The sequence below is a fragment of the Cupressus sempervirens genome, chromosome 6 (genome assembly GCF_028749045.1).
Source record: "Cupressus sempervirens isolate cs-2001-9-10 chromosome 6, ASM2874904v1, whole genome shotgun sequence".
Classification (NCBI taxonomy): Eukaryota; Viridiplantae; Streptophyta; class Pinopsida; order Cupressales; family Cupressaceae; genus Cupressus; species Cupressus sempervirens.
The window spans coordinates 1,488,615-1,510,891 of NC_143123.1; the positions used below are offsets into that span (position 1 = coordinate 1,488,615).

The following is a 22,277-nucleotide window of genomic DNA, read 5'->3' on the forward strand; positions in this document are numbered from 1 at the left end:
AGTATTATTAAGGCATAATAGCCACCTACATCACCCCTAGCCCCCCAAAAGTTGTCGTCTTCCAGATGACAGAAAACAAAACATCTAAAACTCTGCTGGGATGGGTGAGAGGGCGTCCCTAGAGTCACCAAAGTGGCAGGGCGTGGAAGTTGCTGATGCAAAATATTCAAGTCTCTATCAGCTAGCATATGCTCATGCACAGCCTTTAGCAACCCAAGAGCAGTCATGAGATCCTTCTCAGTAGTCTCCAACTTCTGCTACTCCATCTGTGCTGACTTCTCCAACAGCTGCACTCTAGTCTGTAGGGCAGTCTCCTCTTTGACAAAGAGTGTATGCTTCTCCACAGGCTTCTGGGCCATCCATGTAGCCCACTGCAACTGTTAAAATATAACTTTGAAAGTCTCTTCCATGCTTGTAAGGTTGCGCATCATCTCTATGTGCCCCTTATGAGCTGTCACGACATATGACATACTCCATGCCTCCACCTTCTCCTATATCTCCATCTTTGGCCACCCATGTTATATGAAACACTTGCTGACTTCCGTGTGGAACCCTTCTGTCATAGACCTCAATAGTGCCTCTATTGCCGTAGTCAAAGACCCCATATCCAACTCCCTTGTTCGGTCTGCCATGTCCTGCGTAGCAGCTGCGATAGCCTCCAATACCACCAAGAATCTCTATTCTGAGTCCCAGAATAGAGGGATGGGACTTTCTCCACCAATGTTTCTCACTTCCTATTGTTTCTCTGACTCCCTCCCTCAATCTCCACAATATCTAGTTGGGTCTGGGTAGCCTCCCCATCCTGGTCTCCCATCATCATGGTGGGAGAGGGTGGCAGTATATCCTGCACCTCCATTTGGAATTTTGCTAGCAAGTTGTTGGCTTCTGCGTCCATATCTCCCCCTTTGTGATCACTCCTGCCATCTTGGCCATCTCGGTGCCAACTACCATTTCCCCACTGCCAACTGCCATCTTGTCAATCTCCACAATGTCTAGTTGGGTCTGGGTAGCCTCCCCATCCTGGTCTCCCATCATCATGGTGAGACAGGGTGGCAGTATATCCTGCACCTCCTTTTCGAATTTTGCTAGCAAGTTGTTGGCTTCTGCGTCCATATCTCCCCCTTGGTGATCACTCCTGCCATCTTGGCCATCTTGGTGCCAACTACCATCTCCCCACTGCCAACTGCCACATTTAGCCAAGGAATATTATTCATGTGATGCTTTAAAAATTAACTAAACCACATATGCTGTATCTCAGCAACTTGTCTCCAAGTTTGTAATGTTACGTCACTTAGTTCCACATAGGATCTTCATTGATGTTTGAAAACAGTTATAAGCTATTTGAAGATAGATCTGCTGGTTTTTTCCAAAGTTTTTAATGAATCTTTGAAAAGCATACATATGAATAGCATGCTATTTCTGCTCCCAAGTAAAAAGAGAAGGTTGATGGATGCTTGTGGTCTATTAAAGAGAAATAGTGTTAGTTGAGAAATATGCCAGCTGAAGGATTTGTTCAGTTGTCTTGTATCACATTCATGTTTTATGTTGATATAAGGCCATATGGGATTGGGAATATGACCTTCAATTAACAGGAAGTAGAGAAATTTATTTATTGTCTTGTTGATGAATATGGTGGGGCTTTTAAAGGAAAGCTGACAAATTTTTGCCAGTACATTTAAGTGCTTAAAAGAACAATGCCAAATTTCATACGATATGAAGGATTACTTAAAGTTTGCTATTCCAGCCATTTCTATTAAAGAGACGATTCATGCTTTGATAGGCAGCAAAACCTTTATCTTGATGCTTATGAGAGAGGAAGGTTATGTGATTTATTTGCACATGGATTTTATGTATTGTTATATACTGTTCAGATATGCATACTCTATGAGGTTAGAATAAATTTAATGGATGAAGTAATAGCTTGGATATCATCTATCTAGAATCTGCATTTAACTTGAATTTATGATTAGTCAGATATTTGGCGATCCAGAAGCTGCTGATAGGGTCTTTACTTGTGGAGCAGATATTATAATTGTTGGAATCAATGTTACACATCAAGTTGTTATGACAGGTTATTACTGTTTCTTTTACTGCATTATACTCATTAAATGATTGCCTGGGGTTTCTTTCCTACCAAAATATAAAATTACTTTGCCTGTGCAATTTTTCTCAACATGGATTTTGTTATATTTTTTAATTAATGCTAACTCAACTTATTTTGTTCTGTTTTCGGAGCTTTACTGTGGTTGTGACGTGTGGTGATGTTTAAGCCTTGTAGATAAAGACCTTGAGGATCTTACCCGCTCTCATGGGAAATATGCCAAGTATCTTTCAAAAATATTGAAAGTTTATTTTGAATATCATCTTGAAGCCTACAATACATGTGGTAAGTTTTAGAATAAGGGCACAGATGGTTTAGAATATGACAATTCTGAGGAATTAAAAAATGCTTAGTTTACGGACTATTTTTATATTCTGTAGATGGTTGATATTATGCCAGTGACATCAAAGAATTTTGTGAATACATTTGATGTTAAAATTGTGTTTGCTTTTCCTTTCCAAGCCTTTCTTCTGATTCAAATTTCAGCTTACTGTTTTGATGAATCCAGGAGTATATCTTCATGATCCTACTGCAATGTTTGCAGCTATAAATCCTTCGCTCATGACATATGTAGAGGGTGTAGTTAGAGTCCAGTCAGAGGGTATATTTAGGGGCGTCACAGTACTTGACAACATGAAAAAAAGGTTGGTTATTCTCGCTTCATCTGTTATTAGCCAGGATATCTGTAATGCTAATTTATCAGTTTAAAGCAACTTGCACCTTCTGACATGATTGATTGCTTTTGAGTTAGAGTTTAATTTTGCTTGAATGACTCTGGTTATCGATTTAATGTTTTCCCTTCACTTTAGTTCTTTAGGAACATATATCTCTAAGATGGTGAAGATATAGTAAACATTTAGTCATTTGCATATTCAAACCTACCATGAGGATCAAGGACCTCGTAGATTTAACTTTGTTTTTACATATTTGGTCATACAAATTAGTGATCCAATTGGATCAGAATCCAGTGAGCAACATACTGAATTGTAGGACTTAATAATGTGTTTAATGTATTATAGATGGAAGAGATTAATGAGAATTGTATGTTAAAGATAATTACAGATTTGTAACTCAATGAGTCAGAAATTAATGGAAATAAAAACATGCATGGAAGAAATCTGAATAGAATATCAATAATGTAGTATAATTACTGTTTCATTGATATTAGAGGCATGTACATGAGAAGAGGTTTAAGCTATTCTCATGTGATATTACAAAAGGAAGGTAGTGGTCTTTTTGAGAAGAGATGCAAATCTACCTGGAATTTTCTGCCATGCTCTGCATTTTTACAAGGACAATCTAACTTCTAGACCCAAGCACAAGCAGTATGATTATTACTCCCATTAAAATTAGCAAGAGTCACCTTCCCCAGAGATTTTTGATAGTCCCTTTGCAACATAAGACCTTTGTTCTCTATTTTTCCACCATCTCTCTGATTCTTTGGATTTATGAAGTGATCAAGTGTTAAATAAATATCTTGAATCTCTAGTGGAGTTGCCACAAATTCAGTATAACATGCCCTTAATCTGCTGTGGCAACTTTGGCTTTTGGAGAAACTTGAACCTCCTCCCTATAAGTGAAAGTAAGCTGGAGAGGTCTTGAAATAGACCACATGACAGTCGCAATAGTTACTCATTACTTTTCTTTTGGTTGCCGATGTTTGAAGAACTTTCTTTATTCTGAACTGGAGATTTCTGGAGACACACTTTGATTCGTTTTGGCAAGCAAGTGCAACACCATGTCAAGCATGCCATCAAACTTTACTTTTTCTCTAGTGTTTGGACTGTCTAATGCAGACATTCCCTTGTCATTTTTGATCATTTTTTTGATGAAATCTCAATACCTTCAGCAGAATTTTTATGGGCTGCTAGGAAATCTGAAAAAGTGTCTTAAAGTGGGGTTATAGGCATTTGATATTGAAGTCTTTTCTGCTCTCTATTATAGTATCTCAGCTGTTTTTCACTCATTCAGAGAGAGCAAGCTGCATGAAAGATTTTACAAGCACAAGCTGGCAAGATCACTAGCTTTGAGACTGCTGTAATACACTTCTAACTGTTTTTGAAATTTACTTCAACTGAAAATGAGATACAATGCAATAATCTTTCAACTCTTTGGCCAGCCAGATCTTGGAATGGGCAAGGTGACAGCATATGGCATTTAGGATTTAATAATTAACTTGAATGGTATAGTAAAAGAAATGCAATAGGTGGTAAGCTAGCCATTCTCAGCTATTCAGTGAAGTCCTTATACAACCCTGAAAATGAAAAAAAAAGCTTCTTCCACTTATTTAGTGATGAGCAAGTATAGAGCCTCCACTTGTTCACTGGTAAACAAAATAACTCTTCCACTTTTCAAATGGTGATTGGTAATTGCAATGGGGTAAGTACTAGCGATAATCGAGATCAAACCTACTGGTAGTATTACCATCCAGAGTTACAATACAAAATGTATAGAAATATCAGCTTTTCGGTGATACAACCATCTGAAGCATTACATGGCTAGTCCATGTGCATTGTAAACACTGCTTAAGAGGAATAATTGCCGATAAGTAACACCTCAAAATAAAGCTAAGTACAATGAACCAAATACCTTAACCAGGAAAAACAATGTGATACCTTGTTTGAATGATGGAGAATTCTAGTGTAGCTCTGACAATTCCCTGAAACATGCTGCAAAAGGGTTGAATGGGGTAATTCACCTAGAAACTCACCAACTCACACCTCAACACCTCAAATGAACATAAACTGAAAACGCTAACTCTAAGCACACCCAAATTTCATCACAACATACTGATAAGGATGCCATAACAATTTGATAACAAATTTCAGGGCCAATGAAGTCTATAATAACATATAGTATCACTGTAAGTGCAAGTACAACAAGTCTAAAACATCACCACATTCATTAAAACCCATGAAGTTTTCTTTAATAATGTTTCACACTTTGCGAATCCGTGGCATCTCCATTTAAGGTGGAAATATCTTGTTGGTCTAAGTGCCTTGCTTCATTAAGTCCCATGGAACTTCCACAAGCACAAATCATCATAAGATACTACTCACAATCTCTACCTTGCCCTTTTCTTGGACTGTACTAAGAAAGAACAAAACGATGGCATCCAATATAATATATAAAAGGAAAATAACTCAGAAATTATACCCACAAAGCAATCAATAGGGAAGAACGGTACGGCCAAACAACACAACTACTTCAATTGCCCTACAAACTCACAAAATCTCCAGAAGATCTCTTCACAATGACAAACTAATAGAGTTTCAAAACAAGCTAAAAACCTCCATGATTGCAACAAAAACTAGAACACTTTTTTGCAGTAGAATGGTAATCTCTATATGAAACTACTCTAACCAGTAGTGGGGTTGGTCCCTGAAATCAGCAATTTCAAGATAGTTTTCGTCCTCAAGAATTATAGAGTTAGTTAGGTTCTATCCAACAACAAAAGAAGAAATTATTTAAATCTAACCTTGCGAATGAGCCCACAACCTCCTTTTTAATCTTTTGTAGAGGGGCATAACCAATTTTAAAATATAATAATCTTTTCCATCTCAAATATCTTTTTGAAAAATAATAGTACTTCATCATATTTAAAAGGCCCCTTTCTAGGAATCCGACATTTGAAGCTCAATTTTTGTTTTAGTGAATTATTATAGTAAGCTATATTTTTAATACTTTGACGTCAGACAACCTAGGTTAATAATCAAATAATTTATGCAAGTTGTAGAAAGCATTTGAAATAATAGAAAAGTCAAATTTTGATAATACCAATATGACTTGGAGGGTTTCCTTAAGGTGGGAAATTGATTTTAAAAGCATCAAGGGGCTCCATATAACCATCTAAACTCATTGCTATGAACGACTGTGCAAAACTGAACTTGTGCTCTCCAAGTTTAATGAAAATGATTCCTCACCCTTGCAAATCACGTAAGGTTACTGTTTATGGTAAGTTCACATGTGAGCACATATTGGTCTGAAAATTTCCCCAAAGCTATGGATTGGCTAAATAAACATGTTGATAAATTTTTGTTGCAAGATCATCAAGCATTTGAAGATATTAAAGTTTTCACTTCTAAAAGTTTTAAAGTCAATTTTGAAGGCCTTGGAGGCATTTTGGGCCTAAAAGTGGATGTAACTGGCTTAGTGGCTCATAGCTTGGTAGAGCAGTTCATGAATTTTCTAATGGTTTAAACTGTTCAATTGGATTCTGCAATCAAAAGTTATGACCTATGGAAGATGGGTCTCTTGGAATTGGAAATATAAAAACGTGTTGGACACATAAATGAGCTGTAAAAGTGAGTTGCAGATGTTGTATATTTTGACACATCAAAGGGCATCTTGGATTGAAAATAAGTTGGACACCACTTTTTGGGCGGTTTTAACCTGTGGTTTTGTAATGCCTTTGACAATTTCATGTATTGTATCTCCTATATATTAGGTGTGTGATATGGAAGTTGTGTAAGAGAGTCTTGTAGTTATTGACTTACCTCTAGTCTAGTTGGTGATACTCTGCGGGAAGCTTTCACTACAAATATAATGTGGGAAGTTTATTGCCGTATGTATTCAACCTATTAAAAAAGTGGTAATTTTTTATTATTTGCGCACCATTGATAAGCGGAAGAGTTGTTTACTTAACACTGAATAAGTGTACACTTAGTATGTGCTCACCGTTGAATAAGTGGAAGAGCTTTTTTTGTTTTTAATATTGCATAAGTACTCCACTGAATAAGTGAGCTTGGAATATTGTATGCTCGCAACTTGCCCATCCTTGGATCGAGTTGCTCAAAAAGTGGAAAGGACATTGCTTTGCATCTCATTTCAGTTGAAGTAATTTTAAAAAGAGAATAGTACTGCTTATTATGCTTCTATGTGCAAATCTAGTTTTGCTGATGCCGTGCTCAGTGTTTTCCTTTCCTCTTTGCTATTATAACTTTGTTGGCCAATGAATTAAGCATTGATCTTTGTTGGTTTAAAATCAAACATTTTATATTGAACAATGTAATTTTTTGTTATCTATAGATTTAGATTGGGTTTTGCATGTTGTTTATGGATTGCTATTATAAAGTAGTGACTTTGTTTTAATGAAAACATGTGTATCATTAAATAATCTGAATACGCACGCCTAAACCTTTCCATTGTGTGAGAGAGATGGTCAATGAAGCTATGTTAAGGGATTAGAACTATTGATAGTTACAAGAACATGCACAAGTTGTATAATCAGCTATATAAAGGTCCTTTCTAGTCAGTTACATTTGACATGGTGATAGAAATCGGGGTCAAATGTACAATTAAATCTCATTATTTATTCTGCTCATTGTCACATTTTATTTGATGTAAAAAACCTGTTGAGGAGGCCTTTTGGGAACATTCTCCCTGGTTTAAGCTGAGCCCACAGAGTAAGAGAATCTATCTGCTCTTATTGTGGGCCCTTGATCATCCTTAGCCTATCAATGAGAATCTATTTCACCCTCTTGAAGACACCCCTAGATTGTGGACCCGGTTTTGGTACCTAACATGGTACATATAGAAGCCTTCCCAATGTGGTTAGAAGGGGAGAGAAGTTGCAACATCCTTGATATCAACATTAGTTGTCTCATAAAATGTAACATTATGATGGGTTATGTTGGAAAATGAAGTAAAGTCTTTTAACATAGAAGGGTATACATGCATAAGGTCCATAGAAGAAGAAATATCATGTAAATTACTAAATTATCAAGGATCTTATAAATGAAAAATTTGTTGAAACATTGTATTCTAATTGGTGCGAAAGGAGTGAGCAGATCAATAAGAATTAAATCTAAATATAAATTTAAATACGGTATCTTGGGTCTGGTGGCTACAACAAATAATATTGCTCCTAACATGATATGACTCACCATTTGAGTTTTGGAAGGATTGTGAAAAGATATGCTAGATGGTTCTCTTAATGTCATTATTATATTCTGGTATTAGTAGTTTTGATTTTCTAGCATGTGTTATTGTATGGAAGCATCTGCATTATGTTTACAAGGTTGGTTGATCAGAACTAATATGTGCACTTAGTTGCACTATCGTGGTGTTTAGTAAAGGTACATATGACTTATCATACTACAAAGTTATCATACTACAAAGTTTTAGAGGTTGAGCCGACAAGTCCCTTCGGGAAATTTATTGTTATGTAGCCAACAGGTCCCTTCGGGAAGGTTCTTGTTATGTAGCGACATGTTGTATGTGGCCGACGAACTCCTTCAGGAAGGTTCTTCGGAAAGTATTTATACAACCGTCAGGATTATTGTAAATCATCAGTTCGAATTAAGCATAATGTAATGTCTTTGGCATATGCGAATAATAATAAGAAGTTTTGCTATTCATATCTATTGTTTGTGCTTTTATTTCTTTACCCAGTACGGTAAACATTAATTGTGCTGTGTGTGTTAATGTTCACTATTCAGTAAGTAGCTTGATAACTAAGGAAATATTGGTAGATAATGCTAATGAATTTTTGGGTTTGAGGATAGTTGTGTTGCTTGGAAAAAATTTATTAATGACAATTAGTGTTCAATAAAGTTGAAATTGTCATATATTGATTCACAACCCCCGAACCCACCTCAGTATATTTATGTGCTTAACAATTGGTATAAGAGATAGGCTTCTTGGAAGAAGCTTAACAACTTGAGGTAGATCTGAAATGGCACACTTAGTTGCTCAAGAAGGTCTTTTTGCAAATGTGGCAACAATTTTTGATGGATCTAATTATGTATTTGGAGTGTCAGAATTTGAGCTATTTGATGGCCTTAGATTTAACATTTGGAAAACAGTTGTGGATAGTTATGAATTCGAAAACCAAGGTAGAGAAAAGGCTTGTGAGAATAATGCCAAGGCAAGAAATGCAATTCTATGTGATTTATCTAACTTTGAGTTTTTAAAGATAATGTATTGCACAACATTGTAAAGGAAGTGTGGGTTAAGTTGCACAACATCTATGAAGATGATGACAAGGTCAAGCAAGAAATGCTTCAGACCTACCCAAAGTCAATTTGAGAGCCTGAAAATGAAGGAAGAAAACATTGCCACCTTTTTATTCCAGGTTGATGCAATAGTCAATACTATTAGAGGAATTGGCGAAGAGATGAAAGAAGTGATGACTGTGAAAAAGGTACCTAGATCCTCCCCACAAGGTTTGATCCCAAGGTTTTTGTAGTTGAAGAAGCAAAAGATTTGGATACCCTAATTATTGGAGAGTTACATGAAAGTTTGACCGTTTATGGGATAAGGATTGATACCGATAAATTCTTATTGAAAGAGGCGCTATTCCAAGAGACCAAGAAGCAAGAAGATCAGGACTCTGATGATGACTTAGATTTGGAGGAAGCATACTTTCTCAGAAAGTTGTAGACAGGCTTTCAAAAGTACAAAGGTAAATTGCTTTTTAGATTTTTTAAATGTAGAGTAGGAGGGCATTTTATGGTTGTTTTTATACATAGGTTCTAACAATGAATAGGGGTTATTCAATTGATGCTGAAGATCATTGCATTTATGGGATTGAAGGTGAAAAGGTTCTATAAATGGCTATGGAGACTATTGAGGGGGATGCAGGAGGAATAAAGTCCAGAAATTATGATGTGTTGGAAAAGAAATCAAAAGACTGAAGAAGAGGATTACAGAGCAAGTAAAGGCCAAGGAAAAGGTATCACATGGCCTTGAGAATGTGGAGAAGCTGATCATTGACTTGAAAATACAAGTGGAAGAAGCAAAGAGGATAGAAGAAGTTATGATGGAAAGGTTCTTGATAAGAGACGGATTGTGAAAGACTTGAGGCAGAAATATTGACCTTGAGAAGGGATCGAGAAGCAAAATGATGAGCTAAAATTGAAATTTGGAAAAGGCCCGAAAAAGCACTGAGATCTTAGATGCGATCATAAGTAGTCAAACATTGCCACATATCAAAACTGCTATTGGATTCAACAAGATGCAAATGAATAAGGTGACAGAGAAGCCCACAAAATTAGTGGCTAAGAGTCCAAAAGAAAGATGGCTTTGAAAGTTCAAGATTAGAACAATTTGAGGTTTACTAGAGACAACAAGAGGGAAGATGATGGCTTCATTTGTTGATGTTTGGTAGCTTCAGTTGGATAAACTCATGAGACTAATTTGAAGTTACATATATGTGATATGTATGTATGTATGTATGTATGTATGATTATGTTCTTATCATTTTAATGAATAGACATGTCCCATGAAGGGACATGTCTCCTCGTAATATAATCTCAATAAATAAGAGGTCGCCGCCATCTGGAAAACATATACCAAACATTATGGTAGTGCTATTACATTTTTAGCAAACATCAGAAAAACAACAGCATTCAAGTGCACAAAAAGAATAGGAGATACAAAAGGCAATTTTCAAGAGGATAAACATACAATACTAGGTTCAATTATTCTTAGGTTTTAATGGCAATCAATTCAGTCATAAGGCAATGAATTGTAGAAATGTTTTTGCATCTTTTTTTGATGTCAATATTGTTTATATAAGTGCAACATTTTGGGGCATACTACAAGAAATTGTAGATGTAATTTTGTAAGTCATTCTGCACATGTTGGGCATATTGCAAGAATTTTGTAGATGAAAAAGGAAAAAGCTAAGTAAATCAAAAGAATGAATTAGAGAAGGTTTGGAAAGAGAAATGTAGTGCCTTTGTGTTTGCATTCTGTACCTTGTTTTGTTTTGATTCGAGAGATACTTGTACTCATGATTTATACATTTTGAGATGACCTAAGGGTTGGATGTTATATTTTGATTTCAGTATCATAGATGCTATACTATTATGTTGTGCAGTTGATCATATTTGCATGTTGATGCCATTTTGAGATGACAATATGTTTTATGATGATACATGGTTATTCGATATTTGGACATATCTCTGATTATGTTTATGTGTTGGATTTAATGCTATGGTACTTTACTTCATTCTTGCTTTGTCATGTTTTATGCGAACGTGAGTGATGTAAATGGCTTATTTCAGTGTATTAGAATAAATGGTTAAATTAGGTATTTAATGCATTTATTGCTTCAGCTATGTTATTATAAGCAATTGCACTTGATCATGTGTTTTAGTGTGTAGGATTTATATCCCTGGCAGCGGCATATGGAGTTAGTGATTTAGCAGTTCATATTTTTACCAATGTCGTCCTTGTATGGTCGACGTATCTTATTTAAATGTTAAATTAAACCTTTCAGTGATTTGATAAATCTGGACTCATTTGCATTATGTGATTAGACTAGTGAATGTGTCTGTGCATTTAGAGTTTCGCATTGTCGCGAAGTTGTTAAGGTTCTCTATGATTTTGGTTTAAGGATTTTTGGGCTTTATTTAATTGATTTTTAATTTCTTGCAGCTTTGCCATAGATGAATTCCAATTACTTGGAATAGCATGTTTTTGTTTGAGTTGATTCAGGGTCTAACTAGTTTAATTGGTTATTTACCCTAATCGATTATTCACTTGAAAATTGAATAAGTATTGAAAGAGGAAATTAATTCTTCACTTCTCACTTTTGGAAATTGAGAATTTGAGAGATTTTTCCAAAATCCTCTTTTGGAGGATCGCGTTTTTGTTTGTTATGAGAGTTGCGGGCATGGGATCTTTGCGAGATCGGTCTCGTTGGATCCAGTGCGGGGAGACGTTGTTTTGCTGTGATTTCTGGCAGCTTCTTCAGGTTATTTATTTTATTGTGCTGATTCCTATTTCTGCCCTTTTGACTGTCAGGTAGGGTTCTCTTGTTTTTGTGTTTCAACTCCGTTTCTGGTAGCTGTTTGTTAGGAGGCTGAGAACTAGTGTTCCCCTCCGTTTCTGTTTGCTGGTTTTGCCCAGTTGGTTGGGTATGAACGTTTTCCCAGTTTTTGGGATGGGGGTTTGGGGTTTCGCATTGTTATGTTGGTCGTTTTTTCATACAATGGTTGAACTTGAAATTTATTGGATTTTGTGGCTTTTGTACCTAAAACCAAATGAATTCCCCAATGAGAATGATGCCCACAAGATGATGTGCTAATATAAATATTCCTTGTTAGAGGATGGACCCTATTAGGAGTCTATTACAACATTTAGTACATATGAGTCCCTATTAGGAGACTTTGAATCCTTGTTAGGAGTTGTAGTACAATGTATGCAAGATGTATTTTTGAAGTTTTCTAGTTTTGGAGTTTTTACTTCGATTTGTGTGCCGCCCAGTTTTCTTGGGCTTTCTTGGCATGATGTTGGTTGTAGATCTGGATCATTCGTTTGGATGTCAATTAGATTGTTGTTGTGCTTTTATGTTGCATTGGGATGTGTGTCGCATCTATCCTCCCAAGCTGTTATTCGGTTGAGTGTTTTATTGCTTGTGTTCTCATCTAGCCCTTGTGTTTTGATATTCATGACAGTGGTGCGTCCACTCACGAGCACATGCGAGTGCATTTATCGAGTGACTTACAAGGCCCAAACTCCCGTGTTAATTCAGTTGAGTTGTATCTTTTGGGTTGGGTTGGGAATATGCATGCCTACAAGCGTTCACCGTGGGATGAGTATGGGTAGGGTATGGTAGCTTCATGGAGGGGCTTCTACCGCAATTTTGGTGACTTCTCCCAAGTTGATGGGTAGAACGCTTAATTAGTGATAACTAAATAAAATGCTAGGTGGTGATAAAAATTAAGATAATTAAAATGTATGAGCACCCGATTAAGTTTGAGGACACAATGTATGAGCCTTTCATTGGGATGTTGACTTCAGCAGCTCGCTAGCTTGAGCTACGTGATGCCATGCTATTTCCCCTCCAGGCGAGTCTCTGCATAGTGACCCATTGGGTGTCTAACCAAGACCTATTGTACTTGCATTGTCTCATGATCTTGGTTGCAGTCATCTTACTGTCTAGCGTGAGTGTTAGCCATGGATGTTTGTTTTGTGTGTGTTTGTGGTTGGATCATTATCTCCATCAGCACAGTGGGAGTGGACCTATGGGTTTTCACGTGGTTGGGAGGTGTAGCTACCTATACCATTGCTGGGGACCGGTGTATAGAGATGGTTTGTTGTTCCAGTGCGATTGTTGCTTGATGTCTTCACTTGATACTTCAGGTTCCGGAGTATGCTTTCATCGGAATGCTTGGATATCATGTTTAGATGATGTTAGTTTATCTGTCATGTCCCCATTTTGGAGGCAATTTGATTTAATTTATTTATTTAATTAGGTTGTCCAAAATAATGAATATTTTATGAGGATGACTAATTAATTATTTTAATTAAATAAATAAGTGGTATTAAGTTAATTATTTATAAAGCTATCAAATAAATAAATATTAAAAGGTAACTTTATATTTAATTAATTTAATAAAGTGAATTGAATTATAAAATATTTTATAAAGTCACTTTATAAAAAAAATCAAGAGTTCCCCTTTTGAGTACATACATGGACTTTGTAAAAGGAAAAAAAAGAAGTAATATTAAAACTCATGTATTATCCCACATTGGCAAGACGGAAGCGTGGAGCAAGTGAGGAAGGGATTAAAAGAAAGAGGATAGCTCTCATTTATTCATGGTTGGAAATATCAAAGAAATTAGGGAATTTTCTGGAGATTATGTCTCAATAGTTTGAAGGACGAAATCCCTTCAAGCTGGAAATCTTGATGCCATTGAAAGATATGGTCTTGAGATTCAACATAGTAGCAATCCGAAAAATCAGATACGAAAAAGCAATCCAAAAAAGCGGAACCGAAAAAGCAGGCTGAAAAAGCGGGTACGAAAAAAGCAATCCGAAAAGACGGAACCGAAAAAGCAGGCTGAAAAGCGGGTACGAAAAAGCAGTCCGAAAAAGCAGTCCGAAAAAGCAGAGCCGAAAAAGCAGGCCGAAAAAGCAGTTCGAAAAAAGCAAAGTAGAAGGGGCAGCATTGAAGGAAATTGTTACAGCCATCTACAACCAGGTTCTTTTGTTAGTATTGCTTTTTAGGGTGTTATAAGTTTTCAGTTGTAAGTGTGCATTATACCAGCATTATCATTTTGTAATCCATGTAAATCCCAAAGTCTTGGCCATATTTCATGAGCATTGTATTTTTCATTGCAGTTAAGAAGATAATAGTTGCTGGTGTCATTTAAGCAATTTAATATCATTATTTATCAACTTGTTAGTTTGCATACCAACTGTTTGTAAAAATGCTAGTTGGCTGTAGGCGTTCATTTCTCATGCTTAGATCATATATATGCATTGAATATTGTCAAAATTAGTAGCACACTCATGTTAGGTCATTGTGTAGTCCATTGTAGTCTTCTAGCACAAGATTCTCATTGATGCAAATTGAAGAAAAAGTCATTTGAAGCTCGCTGAAATACTATATCAGTCATACGTCCCTTGCATGTGAATTGTTTGATGAAATTCCTTGAGCTTTTATCAGCATTTTTGAGAGCAGATTTGAGGCGGGCCATTACATTATCTGACACATTCCCTTATTATGATGTTTAGCATATGATTAGATGATGTGACTCACTTGGAGTATATATCGCTTCTTGTGTTAGCATGTTAGATTTCTTGTTCTTATGATGTTATTACGTTTTAGTAGTGACATCCTCTTAAGACAGCTTTGACTATCTAGTTGGCAGTTTAGGATGTTACACATGGGGGATGGTTAGGACCTTCAAGGTCTCATGATGCTATTATGGTTGGAAGGAATTGCACATGAGTTTTGTTATGTTCGTTTATTGCGATGTTGCTTTTAGTACTTTTCCTTCATTGTTATGTTTAGATGGTTAGATTCAGTTTTCATCTTTTAGTTGTTATGATTCGAGTGTCTATGCCTCGATTGTGGATCCAGTACTCCACGTTGTGGAGGAATCATTTTTCTATCTTTTTATTCCTTGTTTTTCTGGTGTGCTCTTATGGTTCCTCGCGCGAGATTGTACTTCCTCGTGCGAGATTGTGGAAGTTTCACACAGGGCCTTGTATTTCCTCATCTCCTGGCACTTCCTCACGTGAACCTCAGCACTAGTGTAGTGCTTTTTGGCTACTGAACCTAGCACTACCTTGTGCAAGATGGTGTTTCCTCGCGTGGCTTAGTGTAGTTTCTCGAGCGAAGAGGTAGTTCCTCGCACGAGACTGTCAGTTGTAAATTCTCTGACGCGAAAGTAGGGGGCACCCCCGCTGTTTTTCAGAGAACGCAATTTGGACTTTTGAGTACCCTTTAGGAATGTTGGTGTTTCCTTGTTTCGACAGATCGGAGATTTTGTGTTTTGATGTCGTCTTTGGTTTTCATCTATTTGGTCATGTTAGTTTAGTAGTGGCGTTTGGAGATCTGTTGGTGTTTGGATGTTTGGTTAGTCTTCCATTGTGATCTTTTTGATCCCTGTATGATGTTGTCATGTGCATTCATACTTGTCTAAAAAATAATTGTCTTGGTATATATTAATCCTTGTTCCAAGGATCTCCGGGCAAGGCATTACAAGAAATCAAAAGGTCATAGTTGCTCAAACTGCACTTTACGCTTAGAAAGAGAAAATTCTATGCATCATTGACAACAAATGTTCAAGGCACATGACTGGAAACAAGCAAATTCATGAACTTCATAAAGTTTGACAGGGGAGTTTTGACTCTTGCTAAGAAATCTGTTACTATTACTAAGATTATCAGCAAGGGTATTCTGAGTCTTGATGGCAGAAAGAAAAAAAATTGTAATGTCTTGTACGTAGAAGGCTTGAAGCATAATCTTCTAAGTGCAAGCTAGATATATTTGATCATGGCTGAAGGAAGTAGGATAAACAATGATGTGTATTATCTCAGTGAAGTTGGTGGGCAGAATTGCTTTGCCATGTAGAGGGAAATGAGTTGGCTTTGGCAGGAGAGATTGAGACATTCATTTTGATCATCTTGTGAGGATTAGTTCAAATGTTGTAGTAAGAGGCAAGCCTAAGATCAAGAAGCCTCCATTTACTAACTACAAACCATGTCATGAAGGAAAGAAGACAAAAATCAAATTTCCAGTCAAGGAGCATTCTTCCTTAAAACCATTGTTCTGATCCATACAAATCTTTTTGGATCAACAAGGACAGAATTTACAACGTGACATGCATTTTATGACGCTTGTTGATAGTTAGTGTAGAATGGCTTGAATTACTTTTCCAAAAGAAAAACCAAAAGCTTTTGAAAAGTTTAAAGCAATGGTAGAGAATGAGACTGGTAGAATAATCAAATATTTAAGATCAGAGTTTTAGAATTTTCCTCTGACAGATATGAAGAATTCTGTGCGATTTCGGAAACTGGGGACAATATTCAATTGCTAGGAACTTCTCATCAAAATGGAGTAGAAGAGCAAATTGTGCATGAGATGGCTAAAACAATGTTGAGTCAAGCAACATTATTAGAGAGAAATTGTCTAGACAACGAGTTATATTTTGAACAGAGCACAAATGAGGACAAGGACCACTGAGATGCCATATGAGCCATGGAAAGGAAGATCAATGTTAGACATCTCAAAGTATTTACTATTTAGAAGTAAATGCTACACCAAAAGGGATGAAGAAAATTTGGCTGAGTTTGATTCTAGATCTGCTTAAGGTATTCTTCTTGGTTATTCTATGACAAGCAAGGCATATGGATGTTATAAAAAAAGGTGGAGAAGAATAGTGGAAATTGATAATGTGAGTATTAAATAAACAATACAGTCACCTGAAGTTTCAGATGAGGATGGCATTAATGAATCATTTCACAGTAGAGATCAAGGTACCAGAAGTGGATAAAAGAATACAATTGCAAAGAATCCGATCAAGTAGGCCTAGAAAATCATTCTAAAGATCAAAATCATGGGACAAAGAAAATGGAGTGTAGACTCGGAACAGAATTGAGAGACTGAACGAACAAGTACAATTTTCCTTGCTATCTTATGTAGAGGCTAGCAAAGATAAAGGATCATGAGAAGCAATGGGGGAAGAGCTAACTCAGGTTGAGAAGAATGAAAGTTGGGAGCTAGTTCCAAGGCTTAGGAACAAGAATGTCTTAGGTACCAAATAGTATTTAGAAACAAGTTGAACGAAGATGGAAAAGAAATCCAAAATAACGGCAAACTTGTATGTGTAGGATATGCATAAGTAGAGGCAATTGATTTCAAAGAGATATTTCCTTTGGTAGCAAGTTTGGAGGCAATCAAATTGTTTTTTTTTGCATAATCAACAATCAAGAACTTCAAAGTATATTAAATGCATGTTAAATTGGAATTTCTAATGGATTCAAATAAGGAAATGCAAAAAACAATCTGTACATAAAAACAAAAAGGTAATCATTTTTTTATTGTTGTTGTTTATGTGGATGACATTGTCTTTGGAAGAATTCCGGGATGCTATGCAAATGGAATTTGAGATGTTAATGCTTGGTGAGTTGTGTTTTTTCTTGGTTTACAAATTTATTAGTTTTCTTGGTGTGAGAAGGTATACCATATATTCATATCTTGAACCAAATATTTAGCAGAAATATTGAACAAGCTCAAGATGAAAGAGTGCAAACCAGTAAGTACACCTATGGTTATTGGTTGTAAACTGAGCAAAGATGATGAATCTGTTCCAACAAATCAGACCTTGTATAGATTAGCAATTGGCAGTTCATTAAATGTAATTGCTTCTAGACCAGATCTAATGCAAACAGTAGGTACAGTGGCTAGGTTTCAGGACGCACCTAAAGAAACCCATGTAAAAGCATGCCATCTCATAATCATGATGTTGTATAACACTGATTATTCATTATTGTATTATCAATCTTATTGAATTATTTGGTACATATGACATGCTCCATAAAAAAATAAAATTTTCTTGCTTTTGTTCCATAGAGTTTTAGCATTTCTTAGTCTACAGTGTTATTGTGTGAAGTTTGAACTCTTTCACGATGATCAATGAACACGTGTTTTCTTTAGCCGCCTTATATTTTATCATCATATTTTGAATTGATTCTTCTTTACTTTAATCACAACAGAAATGTTATAACTTAGCAGTAAAGAAGCAACACATGTCCATGTTAATTACTCAATCTACATGCATTTAATGTCCATCAGATACTGACAATATGTGTATTTGGTCAAGGGCAGGTGGGGGGAAGTTACAGAGTGGTCAAATAAACCTTCAGTGAAAGTGGCAATGACAGTAGATGCTGACCAAGTTGTACTCTTGCTTATGGACCGATTGAAGAACTGATAGGATCAACTGAAATTTGAAATTATTTTCCAGAAATTCAAAGGAATATTTTAATATGGCTTTCTGAGTCACAATCTTGTTGAATTGTCACATAGCTACTGAGGTTAATTTAGCTGAAAAATTTTCACATATTTGGTTGAAATTGAATATCATTGGCTGGGGATCTTCTATGCCTGATTCCCAACACCTATAAATATTTTGGCCTTTAACCATAATAGATAATAATAACCAACATGCTCAGTGTACCTCTGAAATAGTTGTGTTTTTTTTTGTTAAGTTTATTTATCGAATTTCGTTCTCTTGGTTCTAAATGAAGAATTTCCAAACCAATTATAGATAGATATCTTACAAAAAACATGGATTAAAGCAACAATTAGAAAAGGTTTTGGAGACTGATGACTATTGATAAAAATTAAGTGTAACTTTGATTTTAATTTTGACTATTCCTATTGTCAAAAAGGAAATAATTGGTTTGGCTTGTCTCAATCCATGTTCTTTGTAAGATATCTATCTACAACACAGTACTCTGTCAAAAAGTTAAGTGGACTGAAGAATGTAGACTGAAAACAAGAATGAATAGAGAAGGTATATAGAAATGGAAATGGAAACAATGGACAATTTCTTTTTCTTTTTTAAAACACAAAACTAGTAGGTCATTTTGTGTATATGCATCAATGAGTAAAACTATTTCAGTTACAGTGATGCAATGGACACAAAACCTTTGGTGCATATATATTTGTGAGTTTTTGTACCATGCCAAACCAACAAGAATTATTACAGGTGATAATGAGTAATGGACTTGGTGAATAAGACTTATCCTATTTTAGATTCTCATCCGAGGATATGTCAACAAAACATAAAAGAACAGCCAGTCTAGTCAGCTGACAGGCAGAAGAATGCTCGGAAGGTCTGGTAACCAGATGGCAATTAAATGGCCTCAATGGTTGTGTTTCAACTTAACATTTAATTTAAGTTGAACAAACTTTCATGTCAAAATTCAATTATATGACCTCAAAAGTGCTGGGTGCAGGGACCATAAAACCTTCACATTGCATCCATATGACCTGAAAACTATATGGTTTGTGCCTCTTAGATGTCTCAAGTTGCACACTAATGATCAGATCAAAACTCCGCCGTTTGGCGGCAAAAGATGTTGGGGATGGTTGATGGAGTTTTAGCTATAATAATGAATATGGTTGTATGAAGTTGAAGTTACCTGAATGTTTTGAGTCTGGACTGTAGCATGATGACACATCTCCAGATGGACATGAAATTTCAGAGCAAAACATGCCAGGGTTGATTGTCAAAAAGACAAAAGACATGATTTATTATCACAGTTTTCTGGATTTGATCCGATTTTTTTAAAAAATTTGATGATGAAAATTCATTCATCCGGAAATCTGTGGTAAGTTATTATTGTGAACTGTGGAAACTTCGTGCATTTAATTAAGACAAAATACAGCTAGCTGTTTTTTTTAATAACTTGACCAAATGAACTTCTGACAGCTTAAAATTCAACTGGGAGCACCAAGACTGGTTCACCTGCCCATCAAAAATCATGTCACAATTCTTTTGTTGGATATTTCAAAAGATCAAAAACATTTCAATTCTACTCTTAACGTTTAATAAAGTAGACCAGCATTCAATTTGTTTTATATATGTCATTCATTGGCTTCCTATAAACCAATTCATTTAGAAGTTTTTGTCTAATATTTGATCTCCACCCAAAATAATAGACAATTTATTTATAAGTTTATCTTATATTTGTATACCATGCCCTAATTTCATTTTTTCATTCATTTGCTTCCCATAAAAGCTTTTGTCTTATAGTTGTCTCCTACACCCTAAAAAGAATAATTCATAAAAAAGTTTATCTTATATTTGTCTCGTATGCCCTAATTTCATTTTTAAGCCGAAGCAGAAGGAAGAAAAAGAGTGTAGAGCCAAAGTTTGATTGCATTGGAAAGAAGTTAGCAAGGAGATCATGCAAAAGTTGTCAGTTGAATCACATTTGAACAGATTAGTAACTATTTTAATTTTTTGGTGCATTTAAAGGAGTCTACAAAGGTTTGGGAAGAGTTCGCCATTGATTTCAAACAGAGAGATAAGTTCGTATTTTTATTTTTAATATTTTAAACAATAACTTCATTTCTTTCATACTTTTTTTCAGTTCGTTTTAGCGAACCAAAGAGCAAACCCTGATGTGAAGTTATTTTTTCTAACAAATCTTATGTGTTTTTTCAAAAAAGATTAGTTCTATAACTGCAAAAGCTATATTATTTATATCATTAAAATTATAAACCAAAAATAGTTTTTTTATAATACTCTATTTGCATGTTATTGCAGAAATATTTAGATGTAGAAATTGTTTTGAAGTGAGCTTTACATGCTATCCTTGAACAAAATAAAGGGAAGAAGTTATTTTCATTGCAAACAAATTTTGCTTGGGATAGACATTAACAGATCATCCTCTTACATATATACCATATTGGCATGCTAAAGCATGCCCAGATGCGCTTCCTGATGTTATGGTGAGATGCTGTGCAATAAAGATAACTGAAAAGAGGTGAGAGAGGAGATAGACAACCATTGCTAGAATTTGAGAGGTTTTTTCCTTCCATTCCATTTTGTTATTAGTTGAGAGTTAGTTAAGAACAAAAATAAGTATGTTGCAATTAAAATTGTAATTAAAGACTCTTCGTTCTTAATGGAATACTCTATTTACATGTTATTGCAGCAGTATTTAGATTTAGAAATTGTTTTGAAGAAGGGAGCTTTACATGTTATTGGAGCAGTATTTAGATTTAGAAATTGTTTCGAAGAAGGGAGCTTTACATGCTATCCTTGAACAAAATAAAGGGAAGAAGTTATTTTCATTGCAAACAAATTTTGCTTGGGATAGAAATTAACAGATCATCCTCTTACACATATACCATATTGGCAAGCATGCCCAGATGTGCTTGCTGATGGTATGGTGAGATGCTATGCAATAAAGAGAATTGAAAAGAGGTGAGAGAGGAAATAGACAACCATTTTTAGAATTTGAGAGGTTTTTTCCTTCCATTCCATTTTGTCATTAGTTGAGAGTTAGTGAAGAACAAAAATAGGTATTTTGCAATTTAATTTATCATTAAAGACTCTTCATTGTTAATGAAAATATAACTCTCTTGAGATCTTTTATTCCTTCGAAGTAAAATTACCCTTCCATTTCAATTATTAAATTTATATCCTCTTTAGTATTGGGACTACTTGAATATTTGTAGATATTAATATTGGGTGTCCTCGCAATTTCTATTATAGACTTAACAATCTAAATTATTTTAGTTCCTCTTCAATTTATTCATTTTAGGCTCTTCTTAACTCTTCCTAGAATGTTTTAATTGTCCTATGCAAAGATCTAACCCTTCTTTCATCACTGTAATGTCCCCACCATCACAATTACTTCATGTAGGCTTCTTACACATTTCATGAAACCTATTCAAGAAAACATGCATCAAATAAAAAGGCATAAGATCCTAACCTCATTGATGATATATCTACATAGTTGGGAACAAGTCAGTTTGGTACCAGTCAATAGGAGTTATCTTCAATAACACACAACTTCAATTTCTCACATGCAAATATGCATTTCTTTATTTGAATATGACTAATCACATTGCAAGGATATGGAATGAAGCATAAAATAGGTTACAACATTTTGTAGCTTCACTCCTACTTTTGGAACCTTTTGCCTCTTTGTAGCTTCCAAAATTGAACATAATTCTTATGTTTCCTCCTTTTGCATGAAAATTATTTTCACTCTTTTTCCATACCTATGAAATGTAAAATATAGCCCAAATGGGTTTTAAAATCTCCAAATTCAGTTTTGAAATTTGCAAATAGCTTTCTAAAAATAGGATAATGTCCAAGAATAAAAATTCTTCACTTGTGCACATGATTGAATCCATCAAAAAATAGCATAACGTTCGAGAATAATAATTCTTCACTTGTGCACATG

General features: G+C 35.3%; 1 protein-coding gene and 1 long non-coding RNA gene across 9 annotated transcripts in view; both read left to right on the forward strand.

Annotated features, from left to right (window-relative positions):
- Window positions 1-18,534, forward strand: part of URH2 (uridine-ribohydrolase 2) — a 59,640-nt gene extending 41,106 nt beyond the window's left edge. For 4 of the 8 annotated variants that reach the window (XM_089786232.1, XM_089786233.1, XM_089786231.1 and 1 more), the window contains 4 exons: window positions 1,975-2,071; window positions 2,279-2,386; window positions 2,610-2,745; window positions 18,175-18,534. In XM_089786232.1, the coding sequence (XP_089642358.1) occupies window positions 1,975-2,071; window positions 2,279-2,386; window positions 2,610-2,745; window positions 18,175-18,280 (447 nt within the window). In that variant the 3' untranslated portion in view covers window positions 18,281-18,534. The remainder of the gene's footprint in view (window positions 1-1,974; window positions 2,072-2,278; window positions 2,387-2,609; window positions 2,746-18,174) is intronic. The other 4 variants (XM_089786238.1, XM_089786236.1, XM_089786237.1 and 1 more) reach the window with 1 other exon arrangement.
- A 1,722-nt stretch (window positions 18,535-20,256) lies between these two features.
- Window positions 20,257-21,011, forward strand: LOC149550674 (uncharacterized). The gene is made up of 2 exons (XR_016352552.1): window positions 20,257-20,388; window positions 20,627-21,011. It is a non-coding gene; the product is annotated as an uncharacterized LOC149550674 (long non-coding RNA).
- Window positions 21,012-22,277: the final 1,266 nt, after the last annotated feature.